Below are 24,208 nucleotides of genomic sequence, written 5' to 3' on the forward strand. Positions count from 1 at the left end.
CAAAGAAATCCCTTCCATTATACTGAGGATTTTAAAGGAGCTGCACCTGGTGGGCTGCATCCAATAACATTTTTCAGCAACAGCCACTCCAACCTGTAGCCTCATAAAAAGGGAAATGTTTTCAGTGTGGATTGCTAAATTGCAGCACAGTAAGCTGAACCCAACAACAAAAGCTGAAACAGAGTAAATGTTAGACAATTGTTGTATCAAGAAGGGTGAAACGCCAGTTCAATCAGGCTTTTTTTTTTTTGGTCCAAAACAACAGAGCAGCAGGTCCTCATTGTAGCCTTCACTTCTCCAGGATAAAAACGCACAGAGAAAGAGACTAAAAGCCTTTTTCTTAGAATCATACAGGACATGCACATCCATCGCTACAACCCCAGTGGCCAGCTAAACCTGTCCTGAATTTTAAACAAGCTAACTCAGCCAAAATCAGAAGCAGCATTTGTGTCCCACAGACAGAACTAAAATATCTACAGGGACCGTATACTGATAGCGTCTGATCTTACATGCAAAGCTGACTGAGGTTATCAGAGCACAGATGAAACCACAAGGAAGGAAAAGACTGAGTGGTTGTGCAACTTATTGCTGGCATTTCCCTCCAAAGAGTTGAAACTAGCTGGATGTCTGTTATCGCCTGCCCACTGCTTTCTCTCTTTTCCCATCAGATTAACCCCCTTTTTGCTGTACACCACAATCCCAATCCCAACTGCTCCCTCACCTAAAATGACTGATACAGTGGTGCCTCGCAAGACGAAATTAATCCGTTCCGCGAGAGTCTTCGTCTAGCGGTTTTTTCGTCTTGCGAAGCAACCCTATTAGCGGCTTAACGGATTAGCGCTATTAGCGGTTTAGCGGCTATTAAAGGCTTAAAGGCTTAGGGGATTAGCTGCTAAAAGGCTATTAAAGGCTATTAAAGGCTAAGCAGATTAGATAAAGGGGGGGAAAAGCGAAAAAAAAATCTCTAGACTCGCAAGACATTTTCGTCTTGCGAAGCAAGCCCATAGGGAAATTCGTCCTGCGAAGCAACTCAAAAACGGAAAACCCTTTCGTCTAGCGGGTTTTCCATCTTGCGAGGCATTCGTCTTGCGGGGCACCACTGTATTTTAAAAGAAAAAGCAGACACATTAAATATAAAACACATTTAAGGGTGTCCCTTTCTTAAGCAGCTGTTGTGCACAATCTGGAAAATTGTGGCGCAACATCTTGGAGACTTTCCTAGAGACTATGGGTATGCTTTCTGGATCAGGAGAGAGACCATTAAAGATATGTTCCATTTGTGATGCTTGCGTACTCAGGACAAGTTATTATTAATAATTTAAGACTAACCATCCAAGCCCCACAGCACTTCCTAGAGATTAAGGACAACCAAGAAATGAAGTTGATGAAGGCAACACTGAAGGCCTTTGTCATCACTCGTTACTGATGTCCCATCTCTTCTGACTCTCCATTTTATCATCCTTCCAGGTAAATTAATCTAAACTATATGCTTTACATTATAGTAGCCAGAATGCTCAATTGCCCATTGCAAAACATGAGAGTGCTCAGTGTTTGCACACTGTTGTTTGACATGTTTGGTTTTTAAAATTGCCAGCTCGTCATAAAGCGTGTTTCAGTTTTGGTTCTCTTTAGGAATGCTATAAAAATTCATGAAGTTACTTTCATGGGGAAAGTCTGCTTCATTCATTCTACAAACAATGGAGGGCAATTGCTGCTGGGGAGATGACCTGCTTTCCAGCTGATGAATGCACTCTGTGTAAGACCTCTATATTTCCCGCACTGAAGTTTTGATGTGATTCATGGATTCTGGACAGTTAACTGACAACAGCATCCCTATGAGTGCTTGGGGGGAAATACCTTGCATGTGTTTTGAATGCCAATGCTTTGACTCAAAGCAAAGCAACACAAAGGTTGTATGGAGGTCAAAGCAGATGGTAACCCATCATGTGATCTCGCAATTTGTGGCCACTACATAGAAATACATGTACTGACTGTCTCTCAGTTGATGCCTATCCAGTGTTATGGGAGTTACAACCACGTCAGTTAACCTTGGGAAAAGCATTTATTTCTATGCTGCAGATTAAATCTGCTATGCAGATTTGTTGCATTCTCTGTAGGTGGAATGCAGAAATTGTGGCTCTTCCTATGCTACAGCTGTACTATAGACCATAGCGGCTACCAATCTTACTTGGCAATCCCAGATCCCCAGAGCTGCCAAACTTTTCTGTGTCTTCTGCTTTAAAAAGGCAGGAAAAAGAATATAGCAGTTCCTTTTTGCTTACCTACGTTCCAAGGAAGCCTGATTGTTCAGGCAGGAATTTATTCCGCTCTACTTTTTGTGGTCACGCTATTGGTGGTGAAGGAAGCCCCCAGACCCTATCCCAGAGCTTTCAAATGTTTGTTGATTTATTTAATACATTTTCATCCCATTCTTTCTCCCACCTGTAGATCTTGCAAGCATCCTCTAAAAGACAGTGACTGCCGTAAAATCACACCGTAGGCTTTGTGCCCTAGCAGGGATTTGAACCCACATTTTCCGAATCTAAGTGCAACCTTCCACCTACTACATCGTATTGGCTCTCCAGGCCACACTGACATTCCACACACAAGTTCTGTTTGCAACTTTCACAAAGGGAGAGAATTCTCTTTTTTAAGGATGGGGAAAGAAATGACTAGACATGTAAACAGCACAGAAGACAAATAAATTATTCCAGTTGTCAGATGAGACCTATGGATCAGACCAAAGGCCCATCTAGGCCAGTATCCTATTCTAGACCAGCTGTAGCACACAAAATTAGCATCTTCATCAAGCTATTTACCTGACTCCAAGAGCCCTTTCCTAATCACCCACCACCAGTTCAGACCCTGTAGAATGCCCTCCCACCAGATGCCGAAAATATAAACATTTATATGACTTTTCATAGATATCTGAAGGCAGTCCTGTATCAGGAAGATTTGTGGGTTTTTTTTTATATTCTGTTGGAAGCCACCCAGAATAGCTGGGGTAACTTAGTCAGATGGGTGGGGTACAAGCAATATATTTTGTTGTTGGTGTTGTTGGTGTTGCTGCTGCTGCTGCCGCCCCAATATGCATCATTTTACACTTGGTCACATTTAATTACATTTGCTATTTTAATGGCTATTCACTCAATTTGGATAGATCCTTTCTGGTGTTCACTGAAATCTCTTTTTGTTCTGACACCCTGAACAATTTGGTGTCATCAGCAAACTGTGCCACCTCACCCCATTTATGAACAAGTTTAAAAGCACAAGTTCAAATAGGGATCCTTGTGGGACCCCACCTCTTACATCCCACTATTGACAAAAACATATGAGAAGCTTGATCCACTATCTACTTAAGTCAAAGTATTTCCACTTTAGACCAATGTGATCTACAATCCTAAGTAAATTCCATCAAGTTAAAAGGGGACGCCTAGTAAATATATTAAGAACTGCAGCTCCAGACTTTTACAGATTCCATCATAGGCAGGTTGCAGATCTGCCTCAAAATTATTCAGCCTCTTTCCTCAACAGGTACCGACAAATGACCTATTTTGTGTATCCATTTGGTTACAGTACTATTTATCTTACAGCTCCATCTGCTGACATAAAAGAAGCACAGCTTGTAAAAGACAGATGCATGACTTTGAGTCCGAAGGCTTATTCAATTATATCAGTCCAACTATAATTTAGCACTTGAAGGATAATCTCACAAATTCTGGTTCGAAGGCAATGATGTGATATTTTATGTCAATTCTGTAGTTTATTTTGGGTGCTGGGAATTGTAGCTCCATGAGGGGAAAACGAAATTTGCCAGGATTCTTCAGAGGAAGTCATGTTATTAAATGCACGTTGAACGTGCTTTAAATATAGGGTATATGTACAAAATGTACTTAGATAAAGCCAGAATATGCATCAATATGGACCCTACACTCACACAGAGCCTGCACATGCATTTTTGCATGAATGTAGATTGGCATCAGTGTTACACTGTACATCCACTGATGGGATGGGCAAGAACAGTTCACCATATATATGCATGACATATGTGCAAAGCAGATGGAGAGAGGAAGCACATGACATTCAATGAATTATATACATTTTTAAAAAGTGCAGCGAGGTCCTTTCACAGTCCACTATAAACTTGTGCGTTCTTGCATTACTGAGAACAGGAACCAGTTGCACATGCAGTTTGTTAGAATGAGATTGTTTACAAAATACTTCCCAAGCTTTCCCTTTTTGAATTGAATTGATTCCATTGAATATGTTTACAAAAGCCAACTAAAAATAAAATAAGTTAAATCATATGTTTATTTATTATTTCTTATCCTACTGGATCCTGAAAGATCCCTTTCAAAATTCTCAAAAGAGCAATATATTTCATACAATAAATTGAGAGTGTCATTGTTTCCATTGGCTTCACTGTGGCTGTGCAAACCTTCTCTTTTGTTTATGGTACATTTAATTAACTTCCTATTAAAATGCCTCTTTTAATAGGATATGATGTATCACAAAGCATTAAGAGCTGTTCTGCTCTACAGCTCACTAAGAAAAGGACCACAAACACAGCAAATCCATCTTTTGTTTTTAATTGCAACTTTTGTTATACTTCTGCTCCGTGCACAGGAAGCAGCTCCTTGATCCCTTGGTTTTGCTAACAAACCATTAGAGAGTTTACTTTCATCCACACTAGAACTGCTACAAAGTGGGGAAGTTGTTGTTTTTAAAGGAAAGGAGACTAAACTAGGGAAACTAGTAGAAAAACATACGGGAGACATGAGTTAGGCTGGGGCATTTGATTTTGGATACTATGCATAGTAAAAACAAATAAACTGCAGGATATTGTGAATGTCACCATTTCAGAATGTAAAGCTACGTTACAACACAATTTATGTATCACTTATTAATTTTTATATGTGAATCTTATAAGAACAGAGAACAACAGATTTTACAGACTATTTCTAGGACAATTTACTATAATTTGGTTATCATCCTGATTCCTAGATCAGGGTTTTTAAATTTTTCCACTCACTCTTTGCGCCTGTAGCGTAAGGATAGTTCTAATATATTTTCAGAAGCAAATTGTTGGTGTGAACTTCTCCCTAGGCGACCAGGATTTGATTTCTGCAATCATTGTGTCCATCTAGATTTTCCCACGAGCCACAAATAGTACAAAAAATATTAGCTTCGAGGTCCAGTCAGAAAATTGTCAGTTCAACAGGCAGAAGAACTTCAAAACTGTCAAATCAATTAGGCAACCAAACATGCTGTTCAAGACACAATAATGTCAGCTATTAGAAATGCCTACAGAAATAGTGGAAGGTTGGTCTAGCTTGTTCAAGGGGACCTTCTACCCATTCATCTCAAATGAGTCCAATTTATACAAACTTTGTGTCTACATAAATCCCAAACACTGTCTCAGACTATCTGGCTAAGGTGCACCACTTACTGCATTCAACAGCAAAGAGATTGTTAGCCACTATTCCACACCAAAGAAGAGAAACTCTTCTGTTTCAAGACACTGTTTTGGCACTGATGAATACCCAAAGCTGCAAAGTTCAGAAACCTAAGCATATGGCTAACACAACTGTAATAATTTCCAGAGGAGTAACCTTTTTTATTCTCTTGCAACAAAAAACAAAACAAGAACATTTTTTGTTGCACCACAATGACTAACAAATTTATAATGACATAAGCTTTCATGAACTACAAGTACTTCATCAGATGTATGAAGTGTTATACTGAGTTGCAGATGTGTATATGTATTGTACTTTTTGCTGGTAAAAGAAGATAGAGGTGCCAGTACTATTATCCTGATATAAGTGTCATGGGTGCCAGCAAAAAACGCCTGCTAAAAATGTGAACTGTAATCAGGTCAGAAAAGAATTAAATGCTGAAAAATACGGAGAGTGATAACTACAGTTGTGTCGATAGCACAGACATCGTGGCAATTAACACATGTAGTGTGATAAGAATTACATCATTCTTCCATTTGTGGATTTAATGATATTAAATCTGTGAAACTAAGCAATTTACGTAGTAATAAGAATGTCAGAAATCAATTTGAATTCTGTTTCAGAATATACATTGCCCAAGCAAATTCTACGCATGGTGTTATCCGGTGGTATTGTTCATTTAGTTAAGAACTCTCCTAAATACTTTTTAACCTAGCCATGAGTGAGCAAGCAAAGTTTAAAGCCAGCTTTTTCTTGGCGGGGCAGGAGGTGAAGGGGAAAGAAAATAAATGAATGGGAAATTGACAACTCTTGGATTTCCAGCAATGACATGCAGTCCATCAGCCAAACAGGGGCCTTACCATAAAAGTAGGGTGCTTGGGCCAGTATCAGAATCTTCACCCTCTCTAATGTCAGAGTACTCAGCCAATGTAAAACAAAATAATCCCTGCAAAGTGAGACATCAAAGAGTAAACAACGTGCCTGATTTTTTCTTAATAAAAGTGCCCTTTTATCTGCCTCTGCCAGGAAAAAGGTGACAACCCCCGCTTGAAGCATGTTTGATTAGAATTCAAAAGGTTTTTTTGAAATATGCTTTTCTATGCAGAATTAATTTAAGTCTCCAGCTGGAACAAAAGCATTGTGTAAAAGTGATATTCTACAGTTTCACTACTGAACCACATCCATGTGGCATTGTTATCACTGCAAGAGCTGTTGACTTCAATCAGCACATACTGATAATCACAATAGAAGAATATATGCAGAGCAATAATTTGCATATCAAAATATATTCATATTTGGAATTGTTGGAATGAAAGACAGAAAAAGGGTTTGATTGCGTTCTATCTTTTTGCAAGAGGGCCCTTTTACAAAAAAAGGGGGAAAATACAGTATTTGCAGTTTTACTTTCATAAAAGAACAAGCTACATAAGAAAACCATTCTATACTATGGAGAGATCACCCAAAGGTTCCTTTTCTTCTTGAAACAGTTAACTTATATATAGCTATATTTTACCATGATATACCACTTTCATGCATGTCATATTATTTTCATGTATGCCTATGTCATGGAGTGCAATGACTAGCATGTGAGCTGGTTGAAATATCATCTAAAGCAATTCATACAGCATTTTCACACAATAAACCTAATTCACTTGGTCGACAAGCAGATGTAAAATCTGTAATGTACGTATATAGAAATTTTGCTTTTCACATTCCATGTGATATCATCAATGGTCACATGTAATGCAAATACTACGACATGGTCAAATGAACATTTTTAGTATCTTATGTGAAAACTGTCAGGCAGGAAAGGTGAAGTCTTCAACCATGCATGAAAAGTTTGGGGAAACCATGCAACTATGTTTGCTTTGGCTTCTGGCCTAACCTAAATCTGTTAAGCCATCTGTGAAACACATGTTAAGCAGAAGACTTTGAATGACACATGCCTAAACAAGAGTCTTGAAATGCTGTAATGAGCCTAGTTCTCAATGAGGTTATTAAGTTGTGCCTGGGTTGTTACCCTTGGGAATGCAGGGGGAGTACCCTTGTATGTATACAAATGTATACCCATACAAAAACCAATCTCCCCATATAATAATGGATTTCGAGATAAGAAATCTGTTTGCAGGGCTGGAGGGGGGTTTTGTATTGGAAGAATGTTCTGTCATGTGAGTTCCCACCTCCAATTACTACCTCAGTTGAGAACTAGGTGCAATATGGCGTTGCATTACCACAGTACTGTAGTGAGGTTAAACTGGGCAGAGCATACATCAGTTTTAAATCGTTTCCTGAATGATACTGAATAGTGTGTAAAATTCTGTGGGCCTAATGCCAACTCCTATGTCAATTAATACAAATTCTTTTTTGATGAGGTTTTTTCCCTCACAATTAGATGCAAAAGTTACCAATGTGCAAAATATAAATTAAAGCATTTCCAAATCTTTAATACCAGATTACTGGCACCTTAATTTAGAACAACTAGAAAGTATAACACAAGTGGATTCTGCTTTTTTTTTTTTTAATGAGTGGAAATGCAAATAAATTATCACCTTATTATTTCAATATTCTCAGATACAGTATTTTATAATAAAAAGGGGTATGGGGCGTGTGTGTGTGTGTCTAAACAAAGTGAACAAGTCTGGGAAATGGAATGTGATGATTTTGTAATACTGGTATCTTTCATATGTGAAAGGGCTGTCCAGTTATAAATATGGTGCCAAAGAAAAAATCTGATTGGGATCTAATTAGAAGCTATTGATAACATTCTGAATCCAAAATGGTTCTTTTTAATTTTTATCAATACAAGTAAGAAACAGAGCAGAACAGAATTTGAATTTTTTTGGTAGCTTCAAAGATAGCGTAAGTTAACATTTGGAAATCTCCCAAAAAATTGCTCTCCACTTCGGGAGGTTTATGGAATGATATCAGCATAGCCATAGCAGGAATGTATACGTTAGTAGCGTTAAAGAATTCCTGCCTGAGTTGGCTTTTTTCTTTTGTACCTTCTTGTGTTGTGTATTTTAGATTCTAAGCCTTAGGGCAGGGGCTGTGTTGGATCACTAAACTTTAATTGGAAAAAGCAGTATAAATAAATAAATAAATAAATAAATAAAGCTTTAGCAAACACTGTCCCAAAGAAGGCCTTTTATTTTCTCAATAACTACAATAACTTTATTTAGTATGTGAACACTAAGTGTCCACATGAAATTGCAGGACAATGAACTATACATATTAGGGAAAGTGCAACATACGGATTAAAGGAACATATAAATTCAACTTTCAGCCAAGTCGTCCCAAGCATAGAGGACTTCCTTTCCATACTGTGGTATCTGAATCAATATAATACTACCAACATGTGTGATGCTCATCATTTTTTAAGCCCAGGATACTCTCAATGAGGTTTGTGGTGAGGCATAGGGCAAGGCCTATCAAATAAAATGCCCTGCCCTTCTGCATGCATAAACAGGCTCTCTCACCAAAATCTATGATCTTCAAAAGTATTCTCTAAAACAACCTCACTAACTTTTTGAGTACTACTTTTTAAAGTATGTATGTTTGATGCTGTCTCAAACAACTGATGTACATGGGGATCTACAATGTGCTACATTATAATCAGGGTGCCATCTGATAGTGAATACTAACAACTTGACAAATGACAATAATCTTCAGAGCATGACAACAGTATTAAAACAATCAGCTCATCTAGCAGTTGCTATTAGCTGGTTATGTTAACCTTAAAATATTTAACAGCCTATAAAAACTATATACCAAATTATGCAATATGTAATTTTGAACGCAATTAATAGCAAAATAAAATATGTGAAAATATTATGCAAAATCATGTGTTGCATGCAGTAAGTAGTTATTTTAAGTAGCTTACTTAATACGTTGTTGAAGCACTGTGCAGCTTAGTTTTAGATTCAGAATAAGTGTGTGATGGATTTCTACAGTCTACTCATAACCACATATTAGTAGAGTAGAAATTCCTATAGAACGAAGACATATGACACCCTTGAAACATAGCAGTATAGCCTCACAGTGTGGATCTATTTTTCAGAGAGTTTCTTTTTCAAAGAGGCAGGCATCTCAGGTGGTGGGGGCCGGGGTAGCTTGAGATAAACCTTAACTGAGTCATAGATGAACCACTGCAGGGCAGTGAGGGTGCCAATCATTAAGATGCGGGTAAATAGCCCTTTCCAGATGCCTTTCATGCCCAATTTCTTGAGGACGCCTACAGCAGTGCTGCCCTTTTCTTTATTGAGCACAGATATCACAGAATCAGCTGGGTGTGAGACTATAGCACAAAAGACTCCAGCAATATATCCACCAACAAATGTGACTCCAAGTTGTTCCATTTTGGTGCACTGATCCCGTGGTTTGGGCATGACGTATTTGTAGAGAGCCTCTACAGTTCTTTCAAAGCAGGAAAACTTCATCATGGTGTAAGGGATCTGCCGCATCCAGAGTGGAGCCACCCCCTTGTAGAAAGCCCACAGCCCTTCTTCAATGTACATCTTGGGAGCTGCCTCCCGCAGTGTGTTGGCAAAGCCATGCTGGGTCTGAATTCGTACCTTGGCAGCTTCCATTGGGGACAAAGCAATGTCAGCAAAGAACTCAGCACTGGCTGAAGCAGCGAGGTAAACGCTGGTACGCCACAGATAAGCTTGTTCGGGACCCAACAAGTCAGAGTAATATATCTTGAAGTACTCGTAGAGGCCAAACTTGGCAAGTCCTTGCATGGAGTAGCCTATGGCTGTTGGAGCCCACCCCTTGATCAGACCACGCATTCCCTCCTCTTGCACAGTGAGACTAAGCCCCTGAAAAAGTCCCCGATAGCGCGTAGGTTCCACTTGCATGCGGCACTTCACCACGTCCAGCGGGCATACTGCTGTGTGGGTTGCGCCACAGCTCACCACGCCACCCAGGGAGCACAGTATGAGGTAAGTCGTTGACCCATACTCACAGCTATACTCTTCCTCTGGTGGAGGTGGAGGAGGGGCCGCTTTTTTGGTTGCAGCTGCTGCCGACAGGCAGCGCCGATGTTTGCACAGAGAGAGTGGACTGCTGTTCAGGGAGGCCACTGCATCCATGGCCCTGTAGCCGCCTGAGGCCTTGCACAAAAGTGGGGGTGCAGGGCTGCCGCTGCTGTTTCCCTGAGAGCTCCAGGAAGTGGGGCAAGCAACTGTCCAGAGTCGAGACCAGAGCTTGGGGTGGGGGTATATGCAAGACCTAGAGGCCTCCATTCCCATTTCCTCCAGGTTGCTGATGGGTTTGCTGTCGATACCCGTTCTCCAGGAAGTATAGGCAGCTGCACTCCACAGCCAAGGTATGTTCTGGGAGGTGGTGAACTTGGTGCTGCTAGTCTCCTCCTTCCAGGAACTGCATTTTCCCTGGTCTGCAGAAGGACAAGCCATATTCAGCGCAAGGGAGAAGGGCCAGGAGCAGATTAATGGCTACTTTCCCAACTGCCACGAATCCCAGGGTTCTTCTAACCATAGAGACTCGGCCTCCAAAGGAAAGATCGGCCCTCCCAGTGGGTGCAGACAGTGCACTGCATACACTCTAGCCTACTCCACACGTGGCTTTGCTGAAAGCTACAAGGCCTCAGTGGGCCAAAACATGCCTAGCACCATGGAAGCAGGTTTTAAATACATAAAAGAGGATGGCCACTGGTTATGTTGCCCTGAGGATTAGACTCTCTTTAATAGTAAGATTTACAATGTAGAAGAGTTTGCTTGAGGCTAAAAGTAACAGATGTAAAAATACATTCGTCTTCCATATTTAAATAACCAGAGGCTGGTTGTTCACTCATTCATTTCTTCCTAACACCTTTGGGAGAAATAAGACAACATGGGATTCCCCAAAATATGTTAAGCCTTAACTTTTAACTGCTAAAGGTTTGAGTTTGATGTAAATAAAGTAGACAGTGGTTGTATGTTATTGGCTAACAGACAGCCAGCATGGTCCTAGTGGCTATATGTCACTCAGCATAAACTAAATGGCACCATGATCTCCTAAGGAGGAGGTGCATGGATACTTAGAAAACTAACATTACTTACTGGATGTTAATTGTGAAAAAAGGTAGGTTGTTATTGGAAAATAAAGCTGGGGAAAAGATGGGAAATATAATGGGAGAGAATTACAGGATAAAAGAGGGTTACAGAGAAGTGGGGATTTCAGGATAGTGTTTTGTGGTAGAATGGATTATCTGAGAAAAGGTTTGCCAGATCTGCATGACCAGTGCTTGTTTTGTAATGGTACTCACTGGTAGAAAGTACCATTTGTCTTTTTTTTTTTTGCTGCCTATGGTAGCCATTTTGTATTGTCTTTGATCAAGATTAAATAAATAAATAAATAAATAAATAAATAAATAAATAAATGTCTCCTGCCATTAGATTTCTGAGAATCAGGGTTTAAAATAGTGATCTTTTTAACCTGAATGTATTATTGGGGATTGTAATGTACATAAAGCTAGTTGGATTTTTCCATCTCATAGTTAGATTAACCCTCCAGTGTGTGTCCAGGTGTAATCTGTCAGAGACCACATACCAATGATGGGTGGGGCCAGAGACAAAAGTGTATGGGACACCCCTTCTCTTCCCCAGCTCTCTTTCTGAAACCCACTTTTCCCTCACCTACAGGAAATTAGTCTGAGGGTCACATAAAAGTAGGCTGAGGACTGAAGGTTGCCTTCCTGTGCTCTACGGCTACAGGGGAGTGGTGCTAAGAATTTTCCACACTGTTGTAAGAATGTATTAGAAGGCTTAAAATATGTTTTGACAAAGATAAAATAGACCTGGCAAAGCTTTCTTTATTTTCTGGCCAAACCTCTGCTGCTGCCATTGCCGCTGCTACTATGGCTATGGCTTAGAATATTACCTTTCATCGTTCTCTCACTGTCATCTGTTCACTGTCTTCTTTAAAACAGCACTTTAAATATTTGAGAGCTACTAATATGCCCTCATTCCCCTTTTAATGCAAAGTAACTTGCATAAATGTTTGTTTCTGACTCTACCTCATATTCATAGTGCTAAATTTAAATTCCCATTTTTTAACTGTAATGAAGGAAACAAAGCTTCAATGTGCTCTCAGGCAGGGATTTATTGTGGGATTGATGTTGTTCATGCATACAAGTTTTTTGCAGCACCCACACAACATCATTGGTATAAAAATGACAGCCTGTATTTCCCCCTATTTAATCTGGCTTTACACTTTCCATGGAATTTTCAGTAAGTTAAAGAATACCTCTTGTCCATTTGCTTTCTGTTAATGACCCACTTGTAATAAGGTGCTATCTGGAAGCACCATTAAGTTTAATGTTTTCAAGGATAAATGATGAGCATATTAGTTGTCCCCACTACATGCAAAAGGAGAATGCTAGGCAACTAACTACAGTATGTGGCTGTTTCATTTCCTCATGTTATTATGTTTTGCAAGCAAACTACAGCTTCACAAAAATGGCCAAGAGGGACAATGTCAGGGCCTGAGAGAAGGTCTGCTTTTAAAGCAGATTGCTTGTCCTGCTGTGAAGTAGCAAAAAGCTAGAGAGGGCAGTGCCTGGAGGAGGCACTGCTGTGTAGGTCAAGTTCTTCGACAGCAGAACCCTCTAGCAGAAGTTGACCTTTCGGCAACTGTTGGACACAATAGCTCCTAAGCAGTTTCTGAAAGGACTTCTGAAAGTATCTATTTTCACAAAATTAGAGTTGTGGACAATGAACCAGCTTCGTGATCCACATCGGCTTCTTTTTCCTGGAGTGGTGGTATGGTTTAAAGCCGGTATGTGTTCCCAGGTCTGTTTCCTTCACGATGGAAAGTCCTGGATTCTTGTACATTTCAGGTTAGCGGCACCCATATTTAACAATATAAATTATGAAAAGAACAGAGGCACTTCAAAGGTTAGCTGAATAAACAGTACATGAAGTTTTGTAGATATCAGGGAGTTTCTGAAGCTGCACTTGGCCAGTTTCTCTAAGCCAGCCTTTTTGGACCTGGATATTTGGCTAATGGACATTTTTTAAAAAATAGATGCAGTTTTTATAGGTTTTTATTTTCACTAAAATTCTGTTTCTGTTAGTTCTTGCTTGTTCCATTGGGAGGCTCAGACGTCACTATTAACCATTGTAAAAAAAAACCCTCTTTTTTTACCTCAAATTTTCCTTTGAGTCCCCAGAAGCCATTTCCTTAATTTTATAAGACTGACAATTTAGAAAAACTTTTAACCGGTTTGGACTGATTGAAGTTTAGGAAGATGCATTTTAGGGGGTAGTAACACGTATACATGCATTATTGGCAGTTTGGTTAATTATTTTTATTTGCAACTCTAACCTTGCTTTCCATTTATAAATTGCAGTTTTATATGTCATTCATACATTCTTTTTATTCTTATATTTCAGTTACTGCAGAGTTTTTATATTTTTGTCATTTATATGCTTTGATTTTATAAATATTTCCAATTTATTTTGTTTTTCAGTATATACATACATAAGAGGGGATCAGCATTGCACCCATTGCCTCTGCCCATGATTTCTATGTGTTAAGTGAAAGTGACCTTTTTGGTTATAATTTATCTGTTTCTGTTTTTAACGTTGTTGTTTTTATATTGATGCATGATACTTTTAACTTGTAACTCTGAAATTGCTTGCAATGAAGAAAGGGATATAAATATTTATAACAAATAAATAACAGTGTTAAATTGGCCTCTATGTGTGTATAGCTATGACCCTGTGTGAACAGGGTTCCCAATTTGTTATCAGACTTTTGCACAATTAAGTACCGTACAGTGTACAGCAATTAGCTTGATGGTTATATAGCTTGCCTTGTAACATACTGAATATCTTGTGTGGCTGTTTGGAGTTTTTAAAGAAGGCATATTAGTGCCCGTCAATGAGCTATCCATAATTGTCCATGAGTAAAAGCTGACCAAGGAATCTGGCAGAAATGGGTGGAAAAAGAGCTGAAATAATATTTTTGGGTGAAACAATAGTTTATTGTTGCCCTTCATTTATTTTATGAAAACAAGGTGTTGTATAACTAAAGACATACATAAGTTGCTTGTTTCTGTAAATGTACTATATGGAAAACTCATATAATAAAAAGAACAAAGCACTGAGGATGCTGTCCCATAACATCTGAGGGGCCACATGTTCTCCACTTATAAAACTTAAAACATGTGAAGCTGGCCAGTTTTTAATTAACCAAAAGCCAACACTAGTTTAAGCAGCCCCAGGTAGGGCCAGCACAAGAATCACTCAGCCATGCAGTTAACCAGTGCCAGTAAAACAACACTATCTCAGTGAATGCTGCCGCTCTCATGTCCTGTTAAAGCTCAAAACTGAGCAGCCTGCTTCTTAAGAAAAATTATTGCAGGACCACTAGAAGACTGAGTTCCTTATCTTCTGCTAGCAATCGCCTGCAGTCCTTAAACCAAAAGCTCCACCTCCTTTCTGACAGAGGGAGAAGGGAGTCAGCAAGCTTAGAACACTTGATTTTAAAAAAAACAAAGGTTTTTGAGGATATGCAATGCCACCCACCCACCTATTGCTCTGTTGAAGTCTTCTACAGGAGTTCTACTGGGGGCTGGCCAATTGTTTCTTTTCTTTTTGGAGCCGAACTCCTCCCCTTCTGCAGGCCCAGGCTTACTAGCTATATTGTAGCTATTCTCTGCAGCCTCTTAAGAGCAGATTCAGACCTGCTGCCTTGGTGTGGTGGGGCTGCAGACGGTTGCCTGCCATGGAGTCGCAAGATGCAGCTGCTCAGTCTCTCCGGGCCCCCAAATGCTCACGCTGCCGGAACCACGGCTTTGTGGTACCCGTGAAGGGCCACGCAGGCCACTGCCGCTGGAAGCAGTGCCCATGTGAAAAATGTGCTCTCATTACTGAACGCCAGAAGATCATGGCTGCACAGAAGGCCTTGAAGAGGCAAGGACCGGACTCCCCACTCAGGGAAATGTTGCCACCTGGTCAGCACAGTCCCAGCGATGAACAGGTGGCAACCACAGGTAGCGGCAGAAAGTGCTCCAGGCTGAATCTTTCAGAACCCCACACCCAGGGGTCTGTTGTGCAGGAAGGAGCCAAGGGGACTTCTGCAGCAGTTAGCCACTCTATGAGGACAAGGACTGCCAGGACACCACCCAAACCTAGCTCTCCAACCTTCATAGACTTAGGTATGTGGCCCAGCTCAAAGCTCTGCTTCAAACAGGCTGATGTGTTCATAGCCATTATTTTAATGTATTTTTAATCTTTGTTGGAAGCTGCCCAGAGTGGCTGGGGAAGCCCAGCCAGATGGGCGGGGTACAAATAAATTATTATTATTATTTTATTTTGCATATATGCACCAAATGTTCCACCTGCTCTGCCTCAATAATTTCTGTTTTCTGTTGTTGAGATTTAGTACTGGCGCAATTTGGGATTTATTCTTCCCTGAAAAAGATAGTATGGATTTATTTATTTATTTTGCAGTTCCATATCCTGCTTGAGGACTTTGTAGCTGCAGGAATTTAGTCTTGGATTCTGCTTGACCATGTTTCATTGTTGCAGAAAAGAAAGAAAAACCACCCCACAAATCTATGCAGCAGGTCTTTGTTTTAAGAGTGAAATGAGCTTGCAGCAGGCCCTGCGCAGCACTGAATTGCCAATAGAGCAACAAGACTAACCCAGAGTCTGGACTTAAAATGAAGTTTGTTGTATTTTACAGGCATCTCCTTTAGCAAGGGGAATATATCACAGCCAGTGCAAATAAACAGGGAAGTTACTGCCATTTGTTAGGACCGGGTGTGTAAAATATAAAAGAGAAAAGAAAACCTGGGATTTGACTGTCGTCTTATGAAAAATTATTTTTGCAATGAAAGTGGTGCTCATATGTGGCTGCTTTTACAAATATCTAGAGCTGCAGTGAATTTTGGGAGGGGAAAATCAAGATCTAACTTTGCAAAATTAAATTTTATTTTACAATACTTAGATTTTTTTGGTCTGCATTCTCATTATTGAATTTAAGGGTTAAAGTAACAACATGGAGTTTAGAAAATGTTAAATCTAGCAAGTTGATAGCAATACTGACTTAAATCAACAAGCTATAAGTAAAACAAATTTATCAAAAACATATATGTTGCAAAATGTTGTCTTTAAGCTCTGCAATTTTCCTCAGTTTTAAATTTTCAGAACATGTTGGTTCAGTTCTAAAAAATATGTGGTTAATATGACTCCAACATACTCTCTAGCTGTTTAATTCTATTATCTCTATTTTGTGCTATCTTTAATTGTGGTTTGCCATCTACTGGTTTGTTAGTGTACTAAACACTATTAAAACAGCCTGTATGTTATTCTTTTATTTAGACTTAGCATTAAACCTGTGAGCTTGTTTTCAAATGCATCAGGTTGTGTTTTGTTTTGTTTTGAAATACTGATAAATCTTCCAGCCACAAGTGCTGCAAATTCAGAGGCCCTGGTAGTGTTTAACTTAGCTTCAATACTACATGGTGTCTAGAATCTTTTAACCTGTGAGTAGGAATGGTGTCTCTGGACATTCTCCAGCTGGGTGGGAGCCATTTATCCCTGTAAAAACATTTAGATAACCCAGCCAGAGGTGTAATTGGGTCCCTTGCACCCTTGGCAAGGAGCTGTATTGGTGGCACCACCCCCAGAAAAAAATCTGACTTTACCGTAATAGCCACATTAGAAATTGCTGCATTTTATGCTACCTAAGTACTTGAAGTGACCGGAGTTAGTGTGAGGATTGGAGGAAGGGTGAAAACATTTGCATGTCTTTGTTCTGTGGTGCAACAAGGATGGGAAGCTTGTTCCACTTTTGATCTCACCACAACAGTGGTCTACTTTCATACCGCCTTGCCATTTCTCCTACAGCTCAGCTCCCCACTCTTGTCTAAATTCACAACTTTACACAGATAGCTGGAGAAAGATTTCTGGGGTGATTATTCCTTCTCCCTGGGCCTGCGCCTCCAGCGAAGGCCTGTTTCACCAGCCCCTAAGTACACCTCTGAACCCAGCTATGTAGGTACAACCCAATTGTAAGGTTCTTTCCCACAGACCTGGCAATTTGCCCTAGTGCAGTGAGAATTATGACCTTCTCTCCATGTTTTGGCAATTTAAGCATCCTAGCTGCACAGAGCTGGTCCTGGATAATCATCTCATACAATCTCAATCATACAATGTTGGGAGGACATCTAAAAAGGACCTACTCATGAATATTCAAATAGTGGAAGCACAGCATTTTCAAGATGCTAAAATACATGGAAATCTTACATATATTGTTTATAACACTATTCCGTTCAACTATTCTATTTCTCTGTAGACCAGCCTCAAGAATGTGTTGTTGTGGGCCCAGAATCTGTGGAGAGGGAGCCTCCGAAAGTGTATCCCGGGTACTCTGGGATGTACCCTTACCATCCATTTTCTGTTGGATTCACTATCAACCAATCAGGCTACAGAGGCCCTTCACCTGCCTCTGTCTTGCCCCTGCAAGCAGGTTTCAGGCACTTTCCTAGCAGTCATGGGCCAGGAGGTGTTGCTTCTATGCCAGTAAGTGACGTTTTATCCATAGTACTGCTTAATGCAAGCTCTGCTTGAATGCAGGAGCTCAGGTCTTGAAATATACTTGCAGAAAGAAAGAAAGAAAACCCTTTGCCTCTGGTTGCATCAGTCTTGAATTGTATGTAGACAAAACAAAAAAGGGGTAAATTTCAGGATTAAACAAAACTTGTCCCTTTAATTTTATTGAGTTTTCCACCTTACCAACTCCTGGTCTTGAATATAGATAATATCTCTGGGAGTGTTTCAGATCGGCTACTATTAGGAACTGTACAAACCGGATGCACATTGGAATGAGCTTCCAGACAGGCAGCTCCTAGTGCCATCCATTCATGGCTTTTCTGCTGTAAGCTACAATTGGAATTGACTTTCTACACTATTACTCTATGTATAGACCTGCTATGTTCCATCCTCATCACTGGATGTGAAACAGCTGCTGTGGGTGGAAAAGAAGGTCCAAATCATGTGAGCAGCTACTGGAAGAGAAGCATGTATTTGTTATACTGATAAAGCAGTCTATAAATTTTGTTAAATGAAAAAATAAAGACAGCCTTTGTAGCTGGTGCCATTTTAGCAGCTTGCTTAGTTTTGAATCAATATTTAATGCCAGTGTGTATTTTATGGCTATCTGCTTTTAATCAAAGGGGTATTATAGTGGTAATAAAAACTAAAAATCCTCCCTGATCACTGCCATTAACCACATTGCTAAAATGGTGTTGACGACAAAGGGGCTTTTACTTCATTTAAAAAGGTAAAGCCAGAAAAGCGTTTTAGTGCTAATTAAAATATCAACAAAAAAAAAAGTAGAGTGATATAATTGTTTCCACCACAAAGGTAATAGCATATATATGTTGTGATAGATCAATGCCCACAGGAAAATATTGCTGTTCTAAAAAGAAGAGATTGCATTACTCTTCTGTTCTCCTGAAAAAGGTGCCTGTTAGGCATCAGGATGCCTCATGGAAACTGATTAATCAATTGCATAATGAAGTCAGACATTTCGGTATATGTCTGTTCTTCTGAGGAAAGACAGTAGAACAGGAAAAATACAATGCAACAGCTGTGTAGCTGTCTTGTAAAGAGTAAGTGAAGCATGACTATCCCACACAAAATGCCAGGTGTGAAGTACCTTAAATGTGATTTAACCACTACTTTCAACAGATATGTGCATCCAAGTTCAGGTGTTCTCCTTTGCTTTCAGTGGGGTACATATTTGGTTGTTCACTCAGAAATAATCCTCATTTTAAATACCCAGCTCCTAGTTGGCACAAAATATAGTGTATCCATACACTGATAATTGTTTCTTCAAAGTGAAAGTAAATCGGACAGAATTTGACAGAAGGTGGTTTCAAGGTATCTACGCTAGAGGAACCCACATCAGAAATTGAACCCGCTGGATAACTGAACTAATCATTCTCTTGGGGTTTTAGCCCCCCCCCTTTTAGTACATATTGCAACTGGCTCCTGTTAGGGCACATGTACATGGAGAACTTTGCCCGTGTTCACAGTTTTGCATTTGAATGGAAGATCAGGACACCGTAAATGGAAATGGTATGGAAATGGAAATGCAAAATGGGTTCCCAGTATGATGAAAACTGCCATAATTACCCCAGTCAACCTGGAATAGGGTAGCTAGGTGCAAAAAAGGACAGGGCTCCTGTAATTTATCGGTAGCAGCTTGTAATGCAAGCTACAGCTGTAGAATTTCCTTCTTCTGCACAACTATTAAAGCTGCAGGACCCTGAACATAAGTTCATAAGGAAAGCCAAAGGCCCATCTACTCCAGCATACTGTTCTTTCAGTGGCCAACCAGATGGAAGCCTGCAAGCAGGTCCGGAGTGCCACAACACCTTTCCCACATTTGGTTCCTAGCAAATGGCACCCTATATCTGACACTGGAAGTAGAGCATAGCCACAATGACCTCTTTTGCTCCTGGTCAACCTACACATAAATCTTTGTAAACAGTTCAGAATTATATGATGATAAAACACATTTTGTCTTAGCCTTCTGCCCTTTTATGTATTCACACTGAAACCAAATACCTTTGTCTCTTTTCCTTCACGCAGATGCAAGATGTAGGTGGAGATTTTTGTCCAGGTTATTACACTCCATTGCCACCTTTTATACCTCAGGGATTTCTGCCAGGGATTCACTACATTCCGCCACCTCTCCCACTGAATGTTGTGGCTGAAGCTACAAAGGAAACATCTGGTAAGCATTCAAAAGGTTCCGTTGGTTGCATAGCAGGTGTGTTGTGGCTGTCCACCCAGACAGGAAGGGGATAAATAACAACTAAGACAAGTGTATGGACCACAACTTTCACATGACTACAGTGAGGTAAGCGTGGCGTTAGGTTAGGATCCGTTATCCTGAAAGACTCCTGATATGGAGGCCAATACGCCATCCCAACATGCCTGTTGGGGAATCCCATGGAGGTTGGCTAGTGTGAAAGGATGCCATGTGACTAGTATCCTGCTGGTAACCTGATATGAATAGTGACAGGAGTGGAGCGTCTGGGCCAGACCTGGTAGGAGGGTCCCAAAGATGACAATGATTATATATTTATTTATAATCTCCCTTTCTCCCTGACAGGGACTCAAGGAAGTTTACGGATAAGAACAGCTAAAAGAAACTGTCATTAAAAAGCAATTAAACAGCAATAGAAAAAAAGACTTTGGCAATCCCACCTGCCACTGAACTCAATGTGTTTTGTTTATATGCAATTTTATGCACTATCCCTGGAATGTAACTCCTGCATTAGTTGAGAGTCACCTGTACTCTGTACTGACTGGCAGCTGCTCTCCAGGGTTTCAGGCAGGAATATTTCCGTTACCAGGAGACACTAGGCATTGAACCTATAACCTTTTGCCCCGTGTGGGGTGTGTTTTACCACTGAGCTATAGCACTTCCCTCTTTAGCATGGTCCTTCTTAAAATATTTAGCTCCTGTTTGCTTTTCATCTTGAATTGTGGAAATATAAATTAATAGCTGCTGTCAGATTTGGTAAGGTCAAGGAAAAACCACACACCAAAAAAACCCTTAAGTATTGTATTTACCTTTCTTGGTTTCATGCCTTTAGCCAGTGTAGGGGAAAATCAAGCATACTATGGGCAACCTTTGGCTGGCTCACAGCCGTGATACAGAAACATTTTCCACAGTTTCAAACAGAGTTAACTTTTCCCTTCAGAAGAACTACTTTTCCTGTTCTGCCACAAACATGGCTGGTATAAACATGCTGAAATAACTCATGAAATAGCTCTTATTTGTATGTTCATGCCTACCTGTTGTTGTTTTTTAAAATCCTGTGTATGAAAAGCTAGCACATCAAAGAAAAGGCTAGACTTGAAACTCTTTCCCTATACATGTGCTTTGTTTTTGATGCAGAGAAGCACTCACAACTATGTGACCTAAATACATACTCTGAAGCACCACATACTGTTTTGTGTACATAATTAGGTTGCCTGAAAACTGAAAAATTGTTTGCTTCCTAGCAGCAGCTTGTCTCAAGCTGAGAAGGTATGTTTTGAAAAGCTGCTATCTTCAACATGGGAACAAAGTTCATTTTGTAAAAGCACTATATGTGTATTCTCCTTTGCTTGCAAGATGCTTTTTTCTAATGGATCTAGCTGATAGTGCTGTCTGGCAGGCACACTTCTGCTAGTAGTGAAATGCTCCTTCAACCCTTGCTTTCACAAGTATATTTATCTGATTTAGTCCTCTGTGTCATACGTATCTTTAGCCAAATGGATTTACAGAAAGTCAGATATTATTGACGGACAGTTCTAAGTCATACTCATAGATGACCCAGACTAACAAATCCATTAATTTCAGTAATCTATTCAGGTTATGAGTCAGATACCACCCCAGATTTTAAAGGAACAGAGACAATCTTTCCATTCTTTTCTCACATTCTATAGCATGAATGTGGGACGTGAAAATTATTTTTGGAGTTTTAAGTTCTGATGTTTAATTTTTGAGTAGCCACAAGAGGGCAAACTACTTGGAAATTAATCTCAAACTCTTTAGAGTTGTCAATTTGGGGGGGCAGTTGTTTGAAACTTTAAGGATTTAATAGCATCTTTGTAGACTACATAAAGTAAGTTGTATATTTGCAGTAGTTTTGGGGAGTTGATCTAATAAGCCACCATCTGCAAACTAGAAAGATACAAGCTATAATAACATGAGGTGATAAGCTTATTTGTCTTTCAAATATTTGTATGATTCAAGATCAAAAATGGACATGAAATTAAAACAAACAGAGAATTCCTTGGATTATTTGTAAAGAGCAGATTCATACAAAGAACCTGAAATCACTGGATTGTTCTTCTGTTCTGTATTTCAGCTACACCTGCAGATAGCCAGGATTCCGGAGTGATATCTGAACGCAGCCTGTCATCTTCTCAGGAAGATGCCAGTGGAAAATGTTCCTCATATTCTGAGCACTAAATGCACCAAGAAGTCATGTTCAAATGTTGACTTCAAGTGGTGCCATTCTGAAAGCGATGTTTTGCGTCACTGACTGGTCATGTCAGTATTTGGGTTGGTATTGTTCACAACATATCTATCAGGTGCTATCCACACAGCAATTTCCGCTGCTTGGTGCCTTAGTGCCAAAGTGGAAGTTTAGGAATCTTCATAGTCTGTTTCTGACATGCAGTTGGACAGGAAGTTAATGCAGGATTAATGTAAACTGTAGGAGATCAGATGTGCTCAGGTACATTCGATCCCCAAATAAAGTTATGTCTGGTCACACTTTCACACCACCTACCAGCCTGTGCTTGTGAAAGTGGATATTCTAGCCATTTCTTGGCTTGCCAGCTTTTGTTATCTGCTTCTGTCTGAGCCTTTAACAAGAGTTTGCTATGTAGATATTAGCAGGCGATAATGATTATCTCCATTGCTTAATTTGCTAATTCTTCCATATCAGGCTGGTATTAAAACCCCAGAATCAGGCTAATTCTTTTTCTGACAAGTTGGCAGCCCTAACTTACGCTTGTGCTGCAGCTGTGTATTTCTTTCAAAGTTCAGGAGAGGAACTATAGAGGGATGGCTCAGACGCTTTTTTATGCTTCAGCAGGTATTAGAGCTGCAATACACATAATGGGAAGAACCTTCTCCCTAAACAGAAACGTTTATAGGGAAATAACTGTTGAGTTTCAAGGGCCTGCTAATGATAACAGACCATGAATAGAGTTGTGGTTCATATGGCTGAACAGTTGGGATCAATTTGGGATAGCAGAGTTAACAGTTACCACTATGATTAAGGCCCCATCTGCACTATACATTTAAAGCAGCGTCATCCCACCTTAAAAACAGTCAGGGCCTGCCTCAAAGAATCCTGGGAACTGGTTTTTTTGTTTATGATGCTGTGAGGGATTAGGAGACCCCCGTTCTCCTCCCAGAGCTACAATTCCCAGAGTTCTCTGGGAAGAGAGGTTGGCTGTTAAACCACTCTGAGAAGTGTTACTCTGGGAGGAGAACAGGGGTCCCCTAGCAACTCTAAGCACCCTTAACAAACAAGTTCCCAGGATTCTTTGGGGGAAGCTCGGACTGCTTAAAGGCCTTTAAATATACAGTGCAGGCAGGGTCTAAGTGTAGCTCTTCATGCTCAGCGTTTGAATTGTGTCATTTATATAACTGTTTCATGTTAATTATGGCTTAGTCCAAAACCAGAGACAAGAAGTGGGGAAGAGCCTTTACTTACTCAGCCTTTACTTTGGGAAAAAGTAGCATCCTTGCAAAGAGCACAGTTCTTACCTGATAGGATTTATTTTTGTAATAAATCAGAATAAGGATGAAGAACAGCATTCCGCTTTAATGTGTTCCGTTGTAAAAAGACCAGCTACAAATGTTAGTTTCACTTTCTTTGCTTAAATCTATTAAACATTGATACTGATCTTAAGTTTTGAAATGTCACATTTTTGTTCTGAAACAGACTTCAAATGTTTAAAAGGCGGAGGGAACATTAACAAGGTTACTTTTATCTGAATACAATTACTAGTACAGTGTTGAAGAATTAATGGAAAATTCAAACGTATACCTACTTGGCTTACCTAATGAGCAGCAATAGAAGGATTAATAAAAATTTCCTATTTCAGGTGACCGAACAACATCCAGAGCCAAAGGCATTTTTGTCAGGATGCGTTTTGCCATATCACTGCATGGCTGAAATCACTCTTTCATATCACAAATGAGCCAGGATGGACAAA

At 39.9% G+C, this 24,208-nt stretch overlaps 1 protein-coding gene and 1 pseudogene across 4 annotated transcripts; one reads left to right on the forward strand and one right to left on the reverse strand.

The window, feature by feature from the left end:
• Positions 1–8,585: 8,585 nt before the first annotated feature.
• Positions 8,586–10,981, reverse strand: LOC308479790 (solute carrier family 25 member 3 pseudogene; annotated as a pseudogene). Its single transcript has one exon. The product of its transcript is annotated as a solute carrier family 25 member 3 pseudogene (transcript).
• Positions 10,675–23,901, forward strand: DMRTB1 (DMRT like family B with proline rich C-terminal 1). Of its 3 annotated transcripts, none has more exons than XM_081010715.1 (5): positions 10,675–10,782; positions 13,927–15,618; positions 17,763–17,989; positions 20,066–20,210; positions 22,342–23,901. In XM_081010715.1, the coding sequence occupies exons 2-5, from the start codon at positions 15,186–15,188 to the stop codon at positions 22,443–22,445; spliced, it is 909 nt and encodes a 302-aa protein (XP_080866841.1). In that variant the 5' UTR covers positions 10,675–10,782; positions 13,927–15,185; the 3' UTR covers positions 22,446–23,901. The 3 variants fall into 3 exon arrangements, with proteins under 3 accessions (XP_080866841.1, XP_080866840.1, XP_080866842.1); XM_081010714.1 differs by lacking the exon at positions 10,675–10,782 and adding an exon at positions 11,060–11,163; XM_081010716.1 differs by lacking the exon at positions 10,675–10,782 and adding an exon at positions 11,179–11,537.
• Positions 23,902–24,208: the final 307 nt, after the last annotated feature.

Source organism: Podarcis pityusensis (assembly GCF_964106645.2).
Source record: "Podarcis pityusensis genome assembly, chromosome: 6".
Classification (NCBI taxonomy): domain Eukaryota; kingdom Metazoa; phylum Chordata; class Lepidosauria; order Squamata; family Lacertidae; genus Podarcis; species Podarcis pityusensis.